The sequence below is a fragment of the Vitis vinifera genome, chromosome 15 (genome assembly GCF_030704535.1).
Source record: "Vitis vinifera cultivar Pinot Noir 40024 chromosome 15, ASM3070453v1".
NCBI lineage: Eukaryota > Viridiplantae > Streptophyta > Magnoliopsida > Vitales > Vitaceae > Vitis > Vitis vinifera.
The window spans coordinates 19,019,658-19,032,800 of NC_081819.1; the positions used below are offsets into that span (position 1 = coordinate 19,019,658).

At 36.4% G+C, this 13,143-nt stretch overlaps 2 protein-coding genes and 1 non-coding gene across 14 annotated transcripts; all 3 read left to right on the top strand.

Annotated features, from left to right (window-relative positions):
* Positions 1-969: 969 nt before the first annotated feature.
* On the top strand, positions 970-6,062 carry LOC100262670 (serine/arginine-rich splicing factor RS41). Of its 3 annotated transcripts, none has more exons than XM_010663276.3 (6): positions 970-1,176; positions 2,603-4,146; positions 4,362-4,474; positions 4,749-4,984; positions 5,301-5,567; positions 5,714-6,062. In XM_010663276.3, exons 2-6 carry the CDS (start codon positions 4,122-4,124, stop codon positions 5,748-5,750), a joined length of 678 nt encoding a protein of 225 aa, XP_010661578.1. In that variant the 5' UTR covers positions 970-1,176; positions 2,603-4,121; the 3' UTR covers positions 5,751-6,062. The 3 variants fall into 3 exon arrangements, with proteins under 3 accessions (XP_010661578.1, XP_002273751.1, XP_010661580.1); XM_002273715.5 differs by having other exon boundaries at positions 974-1,176; positions 2,603-2,745; XM_010663278.3 differs by lacking the exon at positions 970-1,176 and having other exon boundaries at positions 2,630-2,745; positions 3,904-4,146.
* Positions 2,143-2,216, top strand: TRNAV-CAC (transfer RNA valine (anticodon CAC)). Its single transcript has one exon. It is a non-coding gene; the product is annotated as a tRNA-Val (tRNA).
* Positions 6,063-8,123: 2,061 nt separating the features above from the next.
* Positions 8,124-11,827, top strand: LOC100250612 (vacuolar protein 8). 10 transcript variants are annotated; one of them, XM_010663269.3, is made up of 4 exons: positions 8,124-8,357; positions 8,635-8,727; positions 8,943-9,011; positions 9,930-11,827. In XM_010663269.3, exon 4 carries the CDS (start codon positions 9,975-9,977, stop codon positions 11,655-11,657), a length of 1,683 nt encoding a protein of 560 aa, XP_010661571.1. In that variant the 5' UTR covers positions 8,124-8,357; positions 8,635-8,727; positions 8,943-9,011; positions 9,930-9,974; the 3' UTR covers positions 11,658-11,827. The 10 variants fall into 10 exon arrangements, with proteins under 10 accessions (XP_010661571.1, XP_010661572.1, XP_010661573.1 ...); XM_059743128.1 differs by having other exon boundaries at positions 8,231-8,336; XM_059743130.1 differs by having other exon boundaries at positions 8,237-8,357; positions 8,940-9,011; positions 9,945-11,827.
* The last annotated feature ends 1,316 nt before the right edge of the window (positions 11,828-13,143 follow it).

Here is a 13,143-nt window from a genome sequence, read left to right on the forward strand (position 1 = left end):
CGTTTGACAATATTTTTTAAAGTGTTTTTTTATTATAAAAACAATTAAAAGAGGTTTTTGCGGTGTAAAATAGGTATTTGAAAATATTTTGAAAAAAACTTTTAAAAATTTATAAAAAAACACTTGAAGTATTTTTTAAATAAGCAATTGGGACATGTTTTTTTAAAAAAATATTTGAAATTTTTTCATATATTCATAAAATATCATTTATTGCTATCATCAGTTGCCGTTTCACTCTTCGTTTTCCTTTTATTATCCTCTTCCTCTTTCATTTCATTTTCATAAAAATAAGTTTTTGAGTTTTTTTAATAACATAATTACTTATACTTTTTTAAAATAAAAGTTTTTGGTTTATTATAATAATTTACTTTTTAATAAATATTTGTTTTAGTAATTTATTATTTATTAAAAATAGTTTTGTAGTTATATGATATATTATTAAAAATATTACTTAAATCATTTTTTCAGATTATCATAAAAATATTTTTCACATAAGTTCCGTAAAATAAAACATTTTCGATAAAAACCACCGTCATTGGAAGCAATGCCAAATGGGCTCTTAATGACATTAGGTATATGTCTCTTTTATTTTTGGTTTTTTTTTATAAATAATTTTATATCTTATGTAGAAGATACTTTAACACTTATTTAGACATACTTTATGCTTTTGATTTTAAAAACCATAAAATAATTTAAATAGGTCAATATGGATTAAATGGTTTAAAAATATAATTAGGTTAATATTGAAATTATTAAATAAGTGAATATGAGTAAAATTCGTATCATGCAGACTTACTTCAAAATAACCCATTTATTAAAGAGTTATGCAGTTCGATACAATTTGACCCAAACCAATTTATATTGGATCCAAATCCGCAAAAAACGTGTTGGTTTTCTATCACGTTAGGGAAAATAGGCAAACATTGTAGTAGGTATAAGTTATAATCCATCCTAAGTTCCTAACAACTATAACGACGCCGTTTTGACGGATCAACGTATTCATGGATCACTTGTTGCCGGTCAGTTTCACCTTTCCAACCCTCCAATTGTCCCCTAAAAACTATGGTCTCGAAACGGCGTCGTTTAGGAAGTTTGGAATCTTTGGATTTACATAGACGTTGCTGATCTCCAAAACCCTCATTCCGGAGTTGGTCGTTCCGCTGGAAAGCTTCAAAGGTAACATCGCCTTCTATCCATCTGAAAATTCTCAGATCTTTTATTGTAATATTTTCTTGGTGCTATGATCTGCTGCATCCAATTCAGTTTCTCATCATCTTCGCTGCAAATCTTCTAACTGATGAATACCGATCTCTCTCTCTTTTTTCTTTTTTTCCTGATTTTGCTAACTACAGATCTGATTTTGCCTTTGAAAGCACTAATTTTGGTTCTGAAAAATCAGTTATCGAATGAATTAGTTTCTGATTCCGACACCAGTTCAATTTTTTGGTTCCTGAATCGAGAAAGTACTTGGAAAATGGCAATCAAATGGTGCTTTAATTTATTTGTGGTATTTGAGCTTTAGAGATGCTTTTCCTGCCTTTTAATGTGACATAGGTTGATGTTGTTGTAGTGTAATCAGAGCCTTAGGGTTCTCTTTGTTACAGATCTGCTTCTGCTTTCTGTAAGTTTTAGGTTTGATCTTTATTATCTCTGAGAATCCATAACAGGAGATTAGGATTTATTAATTGGAGAACTATTAAATTTTAAAGTGGAAGGGAGCATGTGGTCTGCCAATGAAGTCGGAAAAAAGGAGTGGATGACTGTTGGAGTATGCTTTTACCATTTCTTCATAGTCCTTTATTTATTTTTTTAATGGGTTTCTTCATAGTCCTTTATATAGGTGTATTTTTTGGAGGTTCTGAATTGAATTCAACAAAACTAGATCCTGGCTTAAATAGGTAGTGTAGTATTTCTAACACTTGAAAATATTTAGCTTTTAAGTATTAAAAATGTTAAAAACACTTCCTAAAATCACTGTTAAACGTACTTTAGTTAGATTTCTGTTATTCTAGTTATCATAGGCTGAGGACAAACTCAGATAACTGTTTTCAATTTTACCAAATGTCCAGAACTTATTCCTAGTTTTGATCTCTATTTATTTGTCTTTTGAATTCTTTATTTGCTGACATGTTATCTTAACTTGTCTGGGTGGTGTAGTTGGTTATCACGCTAGTGTCACACACTGGAGGTCCCTGGTTTGAATCTGGGCTCAGACATTTGCATTAATTTTACCCGTTAAAAAAAATAAAATTGTTGACATGTTATCGTAAAATGAGTGGGGAATTTCATGACAGTTAGCTGTACCTCAAAGCGTAGAGCTCATACTGTGAGAAGGCAAAATGCTTTGCTTCTGCTTTGCTCTTTTAAAATTGGCATTTTATCCATTACATGCATATATGTTCATGTGGATGCATGATGTGTGTGCTTTCTTAAGATAGCTATTCTAAGACAGAAATAAGTAATAATTTCATGGCTCAATTTTGTTAAGCATTGACATGCCTGTTTAGCATTGATGGTTGGTTATCTTCTAATAGCCTGACTGAACACTTGTTTGACAAGGTTTTTGTCTGCCTTTTGTTTTGGTTTTGTTTTTACATTAAAGGATCAAGAGAGATTGTCTTGTTGGGAACTCAAGGAATATGAAGCCCATCTTTTGTGGCAACCTTGAGTATGATGCACGTCAGTCTGATGTTGAGCGACTGTTCAGAAGATATGGGAAGGTTGATAGGGTGGATCTGAAGTCCGGTTAGTTGTTTTGCTGCTTGAGTTAGTTTTTCCTTTTACTTTAAATCCTGTAAAAGTTTTGTTGTTTCAAATTGATAGTTGTCTTGTCCTTCATTACCATATCAGTGTCTATTGGCTACCTTTAAATCTTGGTTTTTGTCATTACTTTTGTCATTTACTGTGGTTGGATGTCGAAGCCACCTATGGCAGCAAGCTGTTACAATTAGAAGCATCAACCAGCTCTTGGTTTCGGCTAATGGTTTTAGTAATGTTCAATTTTGGATTTATGAGCGTATGGTTTCAGCATTAAGGAACGATCATGATTTTGCAGTAATGTAGAAAATCTTGGACTGGTTTGTGAATGAAGTGTCGTTTTATGACACCTTATGTTGAGATACTTTGTGTTGAGAAGAACTGAACATTATTATACATGCGTATAACATCTGGTGGTCCCTACTAGATAGAAGTTCATAATAGAATGCAGATTATAAGATTCTGCAGTGGGTCCTACAGGGACAAAGCAATTCAACATGGGATTGATGCCCTCGTACAAATGTGGGAGCTTTCTACTTTCTCTGGTTCCTCCGTTGCATGGCTGCAACATTGTTCAGACTACACGACACAGCAATTAAAGTGCCTTCTCTTGTTGAGTCCTAATGGGGTTTCAGGATATAGCTAATAAAGGGGAAATTATCATGTACAACCATTGAAAAAATAATCTTTTTAAAACGAACTCATTGACCCTTTTTCCTATCAGTTAGACCACATGAAGATGAAAAATTCCAGTTACATTTATTTTCTTAATTCTGTCTGTCGATCAGTGACCTTTTTGTGGTGAAAAAAATAAAATTGTTTTGCTCCTAAAACAGCATTGCAGATATGCCCTGTTGTTGTCAATGGAAGGACTAAAATGCTCATATAATTTGTGCTCTCCCTCGTGGCTGTGGATTTTGAATATACCTTGAAATTTGCATCTAATTTCATCCTTTTCAGCATAGATGTTAAGGAACATACTATCTGGCAGCCGCTATGGAGAGGTCTGAGCTAATAGTTAAAAGGGTCAACATGTTTTTTGAAATAATTAATCTTTAAATGGTTGTATCTGTCATTTTCCCTTTAAGACAACAACTCTTTTGTTGAAGCATAAAACCCCCATACTCAACAATTTCTTTGACGCAGGATTACTTGGAATGCCCATGCTCTTATTGGATGGATGGGCCCTTCTGCATTTCTTTTCTAGCATTTGCCCAGACTTCGCCTTCCTGTGTTTTTCTGGAAGAACCAATCTGATCTGCAATGGCACTACCATCCTACATTCCCTGAGACACCATTGCCTTTTCATTCCTCATGACCTTTGCTCAGTCCTCAATTTCCGACATGTTTCAACATAGAAATCAATGCTGATCTCGCAGCCAGTGGCAGGTGTTGTGTTCACTTCTTGATAGGATTTTTTTATTTTTTTTATTTTTCCTTTTAAAAATTTCTTTTCCATTTTGGACCTGTCAACATTATCTTCTACCGCACAATGTCCTCAGTGAGAGAATTCTTAACTCAGCCCTTTTTTTTTTCTCTTTAAGAAATATGTTTGTAAAAATAAATTTGTTCTTCTCTGGTTCCTTACCATTCTGGTTTTGTAGGATTTGCTTTTGTTTATATGGATGATGAACGAGATGCAGAGGATGCAATTCGAAGACTTGACAGGACAGTATTTGGCAGAAAGGGGCGTCAACTTCGTGTTGAATGGACAAAGGTGAGTTTGGGGATGATTTGCAGTGCTTTAGAGGCCACAGAAACTTTGCATATTGTCTATAACAATTATTGCATATCTAGGCATGCACAGGCACAAGATTCAGAGCAAGACTTTCTTTTGATATTTCACTTCTAAATTCCATTTTAGCTGATGGATTTTGTTTGAACTGTAACCAAATGGATTGACTACATTTTACATGTTATCAAAGATTCCCCTCCGTAATTTTTAATCTGATTTTTCTATTGATGTAATCCAACAAAATTCTGTCTTGCAGCAAGAACGAGGGATTAGAAGGCCTGGTGGTTCAAGAAAATCTTCAGCTAATATGAAACCCTCAAAAACCTTGTTTGTGATTAATTTTGATCCAATTCATACTCGGACCAGGGATCTGGAGAGGCACTTTGACCTATATGGGAAAATATTGAACATAAGGATCAGAAGGAATTTTGCATTCATTCAGTTTGAATCACAGGAGGATGCCACCAAAGCATTGGATGCAACAAACATGAGGTTTAATTCTCTTAATCTATTTCAACTAATTTTATTTTGGACCTAACTTTTTTTAGGTTTAATTTCCTTAAGCATTGGATGTGACAAACTTCAAGAATGAACTCTCTTGCAAATGCTAAACTGCGACACTAAGTTTTTTTTATTATAATCCTACTTAACAGATCAAATACAATTTCCATGTTGAAGATCTGGGCCATAGTGTTCCACTTAGTTCTTCCAACAAATCTCTGAACTTGATGAATCCTGCTTCTGCTTCCAAAAGCATGGCAAACCTGATTTATATTAACTGTGGTTTATATTTAATTCTGATGTGCAGCAAGTTCATGGATCGGGTTATTTCAGTAGAATATGCGGCTCGAGATGATGATGATGATAGAAGAAATGGGTATAGCCCTGAAAGAAGAGGACGTGACATGTCTCCTGATAGGAGAAGTCATGATCGAGGGCGATCCCCAAGTCCATACCATAGGGATAGGGCTAGCCCAGACTATGGGCATGGAGCAAACGCAAATTCCAGGTCTGAACCGCGAGGAAGCCCTAACTATGACAGAGATGAAAGCCCAGTCAATGAGAGATACCACAGGTTAATATTATGTCCAAATACAGCTCATCTTGGATTCTTGGTCCTGCTTTTGTTCATTTTTTTTTTAATGTTTTGACCTTTCATTTATCATAAGTACATTAAAATTTTACTAACTTCTCTTTTTTTTTTTATATCTTCTGATGCAGCCGATCACCCCCACCACGTGAAAGATCCCGATCTTGAGAAGACACAGAAGGGGGGCTCCAGGGTGACTGATTAGTGGGACATTTCTGTCCTTAAAACTTTGTTACGGCCTCTGATTTTCAGGGCCTGGTTGTTCAACTCATATACGTGTCCTAATGACGATCATTAAGATTTTGAACTGTGACACGCTTCTGAACTTGTAGGTGTGATGTTTCTTGTATTAGTTCTGGTTCCTTGAACTTTCATTCTCCATGTTTTGAATCCTTAAGGGTTTTGAGATTTCATTATTTTAAAGTTTAAGAACAATCGTCTTAGGAGGCTCAGTGGCTGAATTGAAATTTTCTTCTACAAGGGTCTCCCTCTTTGTTGATTTGAACCCACTTTTCTTGTGGTATCCCACACGCAGCATTGGTTTGTGCTGTTACACTGTCAAAGAAGTGTTTATCTACTTCGGATAATTAGTTTGTCGTACCTCTTGAAACAGAACTGTGATTCAAAATTTGTGTATGCCGACAAAAAGGAAACATGAACGCACAGCCACGTTATCCATGTTTTAGCAGTGAATAGGGACAATAGGGAAATAAGGGTTGACAATAGGTTTAGAAGACTGTCATTTTAAAGGGCTGCTTTCAATTACATTAAGGTTAATTTCACCTACCTTTTTTGAACATTTGAATTTACACAATAATATTTCTGTTCCTTTTGGATTTTTGGAAAAAAACAGAGGTGTTTCATCCATGACTCAAAAAAGGTAGAGAAAGGTCAATTTTTGTTCCATTTTAAAGGCGCATAGAGACAAAATGTAGCGAGTCCAAGGGAGAAGAGAGGAAACAAGAAAAGACCAAAACGTGAAAATATCAATGAAATGATATTGAAAACCCAACGACCTTTTTGGGTTCGTATGCAGAGGCGCTGCCGACAGCCTCACAGCCTGGCTGCGTGAAGCCAAAGGCAAAAGCTTTACGCTTTAAGCTTTAAGCCTTTTAGGCTTTTAGCCTCTGGCCTTCTGCACCCCCACGCCCATGCGTCTTGATTACCTCCCTTACGCCCCCATTTCAAATCCATCATTCTCAAATTATGTCGAATTTTACTAACGTGGGCCAAGTCAAACCCCCTCCCAATGGCTAATGTTTGAGTTGAACTTCAACCTATGGTTTTTGTTAATACCGAAATTAGCATCACCGACGTGTTAGTTTTTACATATAAAAAGAAAAAGGAGAAAAGTGGCGGGGAGTTCGAGATCCGACAAAAATAAGGCAAAAAAAAAAAAAAATTGACATAATTTGATGGGTACTGAATACCAATTTCATTTATTATTTGGATTGTGAGACCAAATATGTCCCACTAATAAATTGATTCATCTCATCCATCTCCTCTCTATTCATGGGCTTTTGGGTTGGGCTCTAAATCAAAGAGGTAATTTATTTTTATTTTTTACTTTAATCCTCAATAATTACCAACTTTGGCAACATATGCCACGTTTTTGGTGGGTAAAAAAAAAAAATTGACACCCCTAAATTTTGTTTGGTCTTAGAGTTAATCAATCCATTGGATTATAGACTTTGGATTGATTTTGTGAAATGGAAAAAATATATGTTTTTACATTTAAAATTATTATGAAAGTATTTTTTAAATTTTATATTAAATTCTAAATTTCTTTTTTGGATATATATATATATATATATATATATATATATATATATATATATTTTTTTTTTTTTTAAATTTTTAAAAATAATAAAAAATAATGATTTTATCAACTTTACAACCTCAAAATTTTAAAATTTCTATTTTTATATAGAAGTTTATGATTTTAAAAACAAAAGATATTATTGAATGTTATGAATAAAAAATCATTTTAATTATAATTATTTAAAAATGAGTTGCTTGATATTTACACTTCAACTTTTTTTTTTCTTTTTTTTAATGTAAGGCAAAAAATTATAAAAGAAATTAATTATTTAAAAAAATTTAAAATATTGAAATCATTATTATTCCGAATCCTTTTTCATCATTCACTATCATTGAAAAACGTTGAATGAATGGAAACAAAAACAATAAAAATTGATTCAATCAATGAAAACATATAAAAAAATTAATATACGAGAATTCAAAAATTCAAAATATGGGAGTCGTCACAACGATTCCAAAAACACAAGTGGCAATTTCGAGATTTTAGAACCACTTCAAGTGCATTTCCGTAATTCACAGCCCTGCAACTACTTCTCTGTCTTGTCTGTTTCTTTTCCACGTGGCTCCCCAATCGACCGTTGATGCAACTTTCAAAAAGGCGGTGCCGTACATTTTCATCACACGTGGCCTGAACTCGCCACGTCACCTCCTCGGTAACGCAAAAGGATCGAAAAAAGCACATTCAAATTTCACCCAATCCCAACGGTCGGGTTTTCTGACTCCACCTGATTTACAGCCGTCTGATCCATAATCATGCTCGATATTTAAGCACTCAGTCTCTCTCTACAGCCCGCTCTTTCTCTCTCTACCAGTCAGACAGTAAAATTATAGGCTGTTTTCAGAGGGAATCTGACCACGGACGGACCCTACTCACATTGAAAGAGGAGAGATAGAGAGAGAGAGAGCTCTAGAGCGAGAGAGAAGAAGAAGAAGGTTTGAATTTTGATTGCCAGGGTTAGTTTCAAATGCTTTTGAATCTGTCTTCTAGCGTTAAAGCTCGAATGCCTTCTGGGTTTTGCCAACCAATGTCTTCTCATCAGAGATTTTCCTGTTTTCTTGTTTTTAAATGTTTTTGACCGTTTAATGTCTCCTTCCCATTTTTTGGACGGACCAACATAGTTTCTGGGCTCTCTTCATTTTCTCTAGAAATATTTCTGGGTTTCTCTTGTTCTCTAGCAATATTTGTGGGTTTCTCTCGTTCTCTAAAAAAAAAATATTCTTGGGTTTACAGTGTTCAGAAAGGGATACTGTTTTGCGGAACAAGCTATTGTGTTTGCTTTGTGGGGAAAAAGGGACAAGCTTCTTGTGTTTCTGAGGCTTAAAGGTTGGTCATTGAAGCTGTTCTTGCTTTGCTTTCTTTGATCCCTACTTCAGCTTAAAAAAAAAAGTTCTTTTTTTTTTTCCTCTTTTCCCCCTTTTCTTTGGACTATCAGGGTTTTGCTTATTTTCATTTCACTATCATCTGGATGCTTAACAGAGAGAAATCTATCTCATTGGGAGGTTTTTTGTTGTTTTGTTTTTGTGGTTACTTTACAGCAGAGTGGCATCGTTTGGTGGCTGTGAAAAGTTGGGTGCTTTGAATGTGATAGAAGGACCAAGTAATTTGAGGTATTTTGACTAATTTTTCATATTTATTGCACTCAAATTTCTTATTATTTTTTGTGGGGGTGGTCCATTGACTCCATTTTGATGAATTTTAATACACTCCATAGGAATCCAACTGTAGATAGAGACTCCTATCTTCTCTTCAAAGAAAAGTCTCTCTCTATCTCTCTCCGTGAAATACCAGCTTTATTTATGGACTTAAAAAAATGAGAATACAGCTGAGAATCAATCTCACCCTTGTCTCTCCTACAGATCTCAGCCTTTGGATTAGATCAGGTCCAAGTTAACAACCCCTGTAGAGTGAATTTGCTTACCTTATTCCACTATCATTAATTATGATCACATTCTTGAAAAGTAAAGTTGCAGTCTTGAAATGACTTCACCAAAATGCCCTCCATGGTCCCCCATAATACCCTTCATTTGATGGCCGTTCATCGTTTCATTTCATATGTAAAAAGGGTGTTTTGGTATTTTTAGAAGTATTTGGGCGATGGTTCCTTAATTGGACGGCCTGGTATTACCTGTAAAATAAATTCTCTCACTTTCATAAGCAATTATTGTGGTTTAAATACCTCTGTGCTTTTTAAAATTTTTGAAATTTGTTTTTAAACTTCATATGCATGGAATGATCATAGCTTTGTACAGGACTTGTGGGGCATATTTAGGTACTTCAATATTGCTGGTCGCTTCTTGTTTTCAGCAAATGGGCTTTCTTTGATCTTACAAGATTCTAGAACTCTAGATTTTGGGCCATATGTCTTTTATTATTGTTCTTTTCTTATCGTTTTTGGGTTTTTAATTTATCTTTGATGATTGCAACTGCTCCACTGCTTTTGATTTTATATGGAAAATTCACTTGTTTTCTACACCTCTCTCATTTGGGTCGTCATTTGAATGTTTGGTTTCCCTGAATATCATCAGCTCTTTCTGCCTCAGCCATCAATTTGACCCACCCATACAGAAATCATGGTAGAAGATGGCGGAGATGAGTTTTTGGCTGATAACCAATCAGCAGATAAGTTGTTAGCTCGTGCGCAAGAGCTCGTTCCAGTGGCTCTTGATAATTCCAGGGAGGTTAAGGGGTTCCTGGGTAGATGGAAGATGATAATTTCGAAGTTGGAGCAGATCCCATCATGCTTGTCAGACTTGTCGAGCCATCCTTGCTTCTCGAAGAACACACTCTGTAAGGAGCAATTGCAGGCAGTATTGAGGACTTTGAAAGAAACAATTGAATTGGCGGAGCTATGCATTAAGGAGAAATATGAAGGGAAGCTTCGGATGCAGAGTGATCTTGATGGATTGATTGGGAAATTGGATTTGAATTTGCGGGACTGTGGGCTCTTGGTGAAGACTGGGGTGCTCGGTGAGGCTATGATGCCTTTAACTGTGGCTGGTTCATCAGCAGAACCAGAGGCTGGCACTCATTCCAATATAAGGGAGTTTCTTGCCCGCCTTCAGATCGGGCACTTGGAGGCCAAGCATAAAGCTCTTGACAGCCTTGTTGAAGTAATGAAAGAGGATGAGAAGAATGTGTTGGCTGTTCTGGGACGTAGCAACATCGCTGCTTTGGTTCAATTACTCACTGCAACTTCCCCTCGAATCCGGGAGAAGACAGTAACTGTCATATGCTCACTTGCAGAATCAGGGAGTTGTGAGAATTGGCTTGTTTCGGAAGGTGTTCTTCCACCTCTGATAAGGCTTGTTGAGTCTGGTAGTGCTGTCGGTAAAGAGAAGGCCACAATTTCGCTCCAGAGATTATCAATGTCAGCTGAAACAGCCCGTTCAATTGTTGGGCATGGTGGGGTTCGCCCGCTGATTGAGATCTGTCAAACCAGTGATTCTGTCTCACAAGCTGCAGCTGCTAGCACCTTGAAGAATTTATCGGTTGTACCAGAGGTTCGACAGACCCTCGCTGAAGAAGGGATTATAAAGGTTATGATCAATCTCCTTGATTGTGGAATATTATTAGGATCTAAAGAATATGCTGCAGAATGCTTGCAGAACCTCACTGCAAGCAATGAAAACCTTCGAAGGTCTGTTATCACTGAGGGTGGAGTTCGGAGCCTGTTGGCTTACCTAGACGGTCCCTTGCCCCAAGAATCTGCAGTTGGGGCATTAAGGAATTTGGTGGGCTCAGTTTCTATGGAAGTTTTGGTTTCTCTTGGTTTCCTTCCCCGTTTGGTTCATGTACTTAAATCTGGATCCTTGGGCGCACAGCAAGCTGCTGCATCAGCCATCTGTCGGGTTTGCAGCTCAACAGAAATGAAGAAACTGGTAGGTGAAGCAGGGTGCATTCCTCTGCTTGTGAAGATGCTGGAGGCCAAGACAAACAGTGTAAGAGAGGTTGCTTCACAGGCACTTTCAGGCCTGGTGGCCATTTCACAGAATTGCAAAGAAGTTAAGAGGGGTGATAAAAGTGTGCCAAATTTGGTCCAGTTGCTTGACCCAAGTCCACAAAACACTGCAAAAAAGTATGCCGTTTCCTGCCTCGCAGCTCTCTCTTCAAGTAAGAAATGTAAGAAGCTCATGATCTCATATGGAGCAATTGGGTATCTCAAGAAGCTTAATGAGATGGACATTCCTGGTGCCAAGAAGCTACTTGAGCGATTGGAAAGGGGGAAACTGAGAAGTTTGTTCACCAGAAAATAGAGAGAGATGCAAATGTGTTGTATAATGAAGTATTTTTTTCCCCTCCTATGATCAATGTTTCATTGTCTGTATGAAACAAAGTAATTAATGATTTGATATGGAGTATGCGTAAGCTTGCTAATCTATGAAATCGATGTCTCGTCATTTCTAATATATGTATATATTCTCCATGTTTCTCTGCTCTTCATTTCCTTTATTTTTGCTGCTTGGGGGACTCTCATAAAATCAAACATCTGTCTTCTGATCGATGTACCATTTCAATTACCCTGTGTATGGTTTCCAGTTGAGCAACAAGCAACAATTTTTTGCATGCTTCCTATGTTTCTCAAGCTAGAAAGAGAGTCGGTTTCCTGTGCCCGTCCTGTGTACTTTTTCTGAGATGCTCTTGCAAGTGGCTCCAGCATCAGTGGCAAGGTAAGATGGAAAGGATTTATTCAGTTTCGGTTCCGGCAATCCCATATTGATAATGTTGCCATTGTCCTTTTGTTTTGGTAGGTGAAATGGAATCAAAGTCTGTGAAAAGTAGGGTTTGATGCTGCAGAACTACAATGGAAGGTATTTCTAATTCCTTCAAAATGCTACTTTCGGGTCTTTTATATGTTGTTGTCTTGAATGCTTACCGGGGAGTGGTATGGAAAGTGTCTTTAAAGTTCTGGATTCCCAAAATCTGTGATGTTTTCTCTACCTCTTACCATGAGTTTGAATTTGCTGAAAATGCTGGATTCTTTTGACTGTTACATTTAGGTTAATACCCTGAGAAAGGAAAAGAGAAGAGTCATCAGCCTTGGACGGTTAGGTAGAAGATACTTAAATCAAAGAAAAAGATAGTCTCCAACTTTCCCACTAAGTAGACAACAGCCATTTCATTTGCTTAGAAACCAAAAAATTATGGTAAGGATTAGAAGAATTCGAAAATGGAAAACAACATAAGACATGAGGTCTGGAACTGATGGTTGGGTCTCGTAACCATTGTCTTTACATCTCCATGCTGATTTCGAGCTGACAGTGTTTTTATCTTCTCATGAATTCATCAATTGTTTCATAGCAGAGATAAGACGAACTGGGGACGGTTGGTTGTTGAGGATTGTCAAAACATGGATATGTTATTAGTTTTAGTTTGGTGGGTTTTGGAGGTTTATGCAGATTAAATCATTCCACAGTATTCTTTTCTAAGCTTCTTGGATGAGTAGGATTCTGGTAAGCCATGAATGACATCATTTCATTTCTTTTTTTTTTTCCCCTTGTAACTGTGATGATCTCTTACTCAAACCCATCTGAATGGTTTGAATCTGAAGCTCTCTACAATTTCCTCATACTCTGGAAATGGTGATGAAGTTTTTAGATTTCTATTTTCCTCCTATGCAGCCAAATATCAGCAGTGAGCTGAAAAACCAACATGATGTCATTGAAGATAGTGTTTGTTATGCAGCATTCAGGTATGGAATGCTTCATTTTCCCAGGGTTCTAGAATCAATTTTGTTGGGAT

Excerpts from the sequence above, each read along its gene's own strand:
- LOC100262670 (XM_002273715.5), top strand. The coding sequence starts at position 2,640 with ATGAAGCCCATCTTTTGTGGCAACCTTGAGTATGATGCACGTCAGTCT. Across the intron at positions 2,746-4,361 it reads TAGGGTGGATCTGAAGTCCG|GATTTGCTTTTGTTTATATG; the intron begins GTTAGTTGTTTT and ends CTGGTTTTGTAG. Across the intron at positions 4,475-4,748 it reads TTCGTGTTGAATGGACAAAG|CAAGAACGAGGGATTAGAAG; the intron begins GTGAGTTTGGGG and ends TCTGTCTTGCAG.
- LOC100250612 (XM_010663269.3), top strand. The coding sequence starts at position 9,975 with ATGGTAGAAGATGGCGGAGATGAGTTTTTGGCTGATAACCAATCAGCA.